Source organism: Gossypium hirsutum, chromosome A08, assembly GCF_007990345.1.
Source record: "Gossypium hirsutum isolate 1008001.06 chromosome A08, Gossypium_hirsutum_v2.1, whole genome shotgun sequence".
Taxonomy (NCBI): Eukaryota; Viridiplantae; Streptophyta; class Magnoliopsida; order Malvales; family Malvaceae; genus Gossypium; species Gossypium hirsutum.
Window position 1 is genome coordinate 82,106,021 of NC_053431.1, and position 2,955 is coordinate 82,108,975.

General features: G+C 42.5%; 1 protein-coding gene across 1 annotated transcript; it reads left to right on the top strand.

The window, feature by feature from the left end:
• The first annotated feature begins 652 nt into the window (after positions 1 to 652).
• On the top strand, positions 653 to 1,213 carry LOC121205032 (uncharacterized). The gene is made up of 2 exons (XM_041075961.1): positions 653 to 801; positions 901 to 1,213. Exons 1-2 carry the CDS (start codon positions 653 to 655, stop codon positions 1,211 to 1,213), a joined length of 462 nt encoding a protein of 153 aa, XP_040931895.1.
• Positions 1,214 to 2,955: the final 1,742 nt, after the last annotated feature.

The following is a 2,955-nucleotide window of genomic DNA, read 5'->3' on the forward strand; positions in this document are numbered from 1 at the left end:
TGTTTTTATATAGTAAATGGATCCTAATAGAGCCACGATGGATGAAGTGGAATGTAATATGCCGGCTCCCGCTGAAGGGACTTAGTCGGTTGAGAATGAGCCCGTGACTATGGGACAAGGTGGAGGAGCTAGATAAGCCTATCGCCAGATGATGGATACTTGGTACACAGAGTTCGTTCGTGCAAGCCGAAACACTTCACATTTTTCGATTCCTCAGTATGCCCCGGTAGCTCCGTAAGGTGCGAATATGGTTAGGAGGGAGAAACCTCTAGTAGACAAGATTCGAATGCAAGGGGTCGAGTATATAGACGATGACCCAGAAAAGGAAGAGTTTTGGTTAGAAAACACCATAAGAGTATTCGATGAACTGTTATGCACACCTGAAGAGTACGTAAAGTGTCCCGTGTCACTTTTACAATACTCGGCTTATCAGTGGTGGAACAATCTCGTGTCCGTTGTACCGAGAGAGAGGATCACGTGGGAATTCTTCCAAGAAGAGTTCCGAAAAAAGTATATTAGTCAAAGATTCATAGGTCAAAATAGGAAGGAGTTTCTAGAGTTAAAGCAAGGCTAAATGTTGGTACCGTAATATGAGCGAGAATTTATAAGGCTCAGCAAGTATACGCGGGAGTGCGTATCTATAGAAGCCACCATGTTTAAGTGGTTTGAGGATGGCCTCAATGAAGACATTCGAGTGTTTGTTGGCATTTTAGAGCTACGGGAATTTGTAACACTTGTTGAAAGAGCCTGTAAGGCCGAAGAGCTAATAAAGAAAGGAGGAAAGCAGGTTTTGAGTCGCGGGTTCAAAAAAGAGACTGATGGGAAATCACATCAGTCCTAATCCAAAAGATCAAGGGAATTTACCACCCGATTGAATGCTTCAACGGGATATTTGAATAGAAACAAGAACCAGCAGAACACGACATCTAGAGCCCAGACTTATTCGGTCGCAAGTGTCGAAAATGGTCGACCAAATAAACCAGAGTGTTCGCAATGTGGAAGACGTCACTTTGGCGAATACCGAGGAAACAAAAGTGGCTGCTTCAAGTGTGAGTCACTAGACCACTTTATCCGTGATTGTCCTGAGATGAAAGAAAGAGAAATGAAGCAAGAAGTGAAGGCAAGTAGTGTACCGTTGAGGGGTAGACCACAAAAGAACCCTAGGAGTGGGGCTAGCAGTAAGGGTGCGGCAAGAGATACCGCAGTTGTCTGAGGGTAGAGCACCCATAAGGACTTATGCTATACGAGCTCGGGCAGAGGCAAAGTCTCCTGATGTGATCACGGCTACCTTTTCTATTTATGACATATCTGTTATTGCTTTAATTGACCCAAGATCTGCCCACTCTTATATTTGTATGGAATTGATACCTCGTACGAGTATGTTAGTAGAGTCCACTGATATCCAATCCTCTAGGCAAGCATGTATTAGTGGACCAAGCATGTAGAAATTGTCCTTTGACAATTAAAGGTCACTGTTTTTCGGCTAACTTGATGTTATTGCTGTTTAATGAATTTGATGTAATCCTTGGGATGGACTGGTTAACTTCTCATAGTGTTGTAGTGGACTGTGGGAGAAAAGTTATTGAGTTGAAATGTAAAGATGGGAATGTTTTTTGGGTTGGACCAGATGAGTTGTATAAATTACTCGTAATAGTATCCTCTTTGACTGCTAAGAAATATTTGAGAAAACGACATGAGGCTTACTTACCATTTATGGTGAATACTCAAGTGACTGAGTTGAAGATTGAGTCAGTGCCAGTAGTTTGTGAGTTTGCATACGTGTTCCCAAAAGACTTACCCGGATTACCTCCAGTGATGGAAGTTGAATTTGGAATTGAGTTGGTCCTCAGTACGACACCCATCTCGATTGCTCCGTATAGGATGGCTCTAACAGAGTTGAAAGAGTTGAAAGCACAGTTGCAAGAGCTAACAGATAAGGGCTTTACGAGACTGAGTTTTTCACCGTGGGGTGTTCTGGTACTCTTTGTGAAGAAGAAAGATGGGTTAATGAGGTTATGCATTAACTACAGGCAGCTCAACAAGGTAACAATGAAGAACAAATATCCTTTGCCAAGGATCGATGACCTATTTCATTAGTTAAAGGGAGCCACTGTATTTTCCAAGATTGACCTGAGGTTTGGATATTACCAATTAAGGGTTAAAGAGCAAGATGTGCCGAAGACTACGTTTCGGACAAGATACGGGCATTATGAGTTTCTTGTCATGCCTTTTGGTTTGACTAATGCCCCGGTGGTGTTTATGGACTTGATGAACTACATTTTTCGACCGTATCTAGATAAGTTTGTTGTCGTCTTTATTGACGACATATTGGTTTATTCGCGTGACGAGAGCGAATATGCGAAGCATCTGAGAGTTGTGTTACAAACCTTGAGAGACCAACAGTTATACGCCAAGTTCAGTAAGAGTGAATTTTGGCTTAAAGAGGTCAGATTTCTGGGGCACATTGTGTTGGGTGATGGGATCAGGGTTGATCCAAGCAAGATCTTCGCTATTATATAGTGGAAACCGCCGAAGAATGTAACTAAAGTTTGAACCTTTTTGGGTTTGGCGGGATGCTACAGATGGTTTGTAAATAGTTTCTCTATGATCGCTACGCTGATGACAAAACTGTTGCAAAAAGATGTCAAGTTCAAATGGACCGAAAAGAGGCAACAGAGTTTCGAGCAATTAAAGGCTTTGTTGACCGAAGCACCAGTGTTAGTGCAACTGGAGTTAAGCAAGGAATTTGTGATATATATAGCGACACCTCCTTGAATGGTTTGAGGTGTGTACTCATGCAAGAAGGCAGGGTTATAGCCTATGCCTCGAGACAACTAAAGCTACACAAGAGAAATTACCCGACCCATGACTTGGAACTAGCGGCTGTGGTGTTCGTGTTGAAGATTTGGAGACACCATTTGTATGGAGAGAAATGTCGGGTATTCACTGACCATA

Coding starts and splice junctions, on each gene's coding strand:
- LOC121205032 (XM_041075961.1), top strand. CDS start 653: ATGTTTAAGTGGTTTGAGGATGGCCTCAATGAAGACATTCGAGTGTTT. Junction 802..900: donor AAGCAGGTTTTGAGTCGCGG/GTTCAAAAAAGA, acceptor ATATTTGAATAG/AAACAAGAACCAGCAGAACA.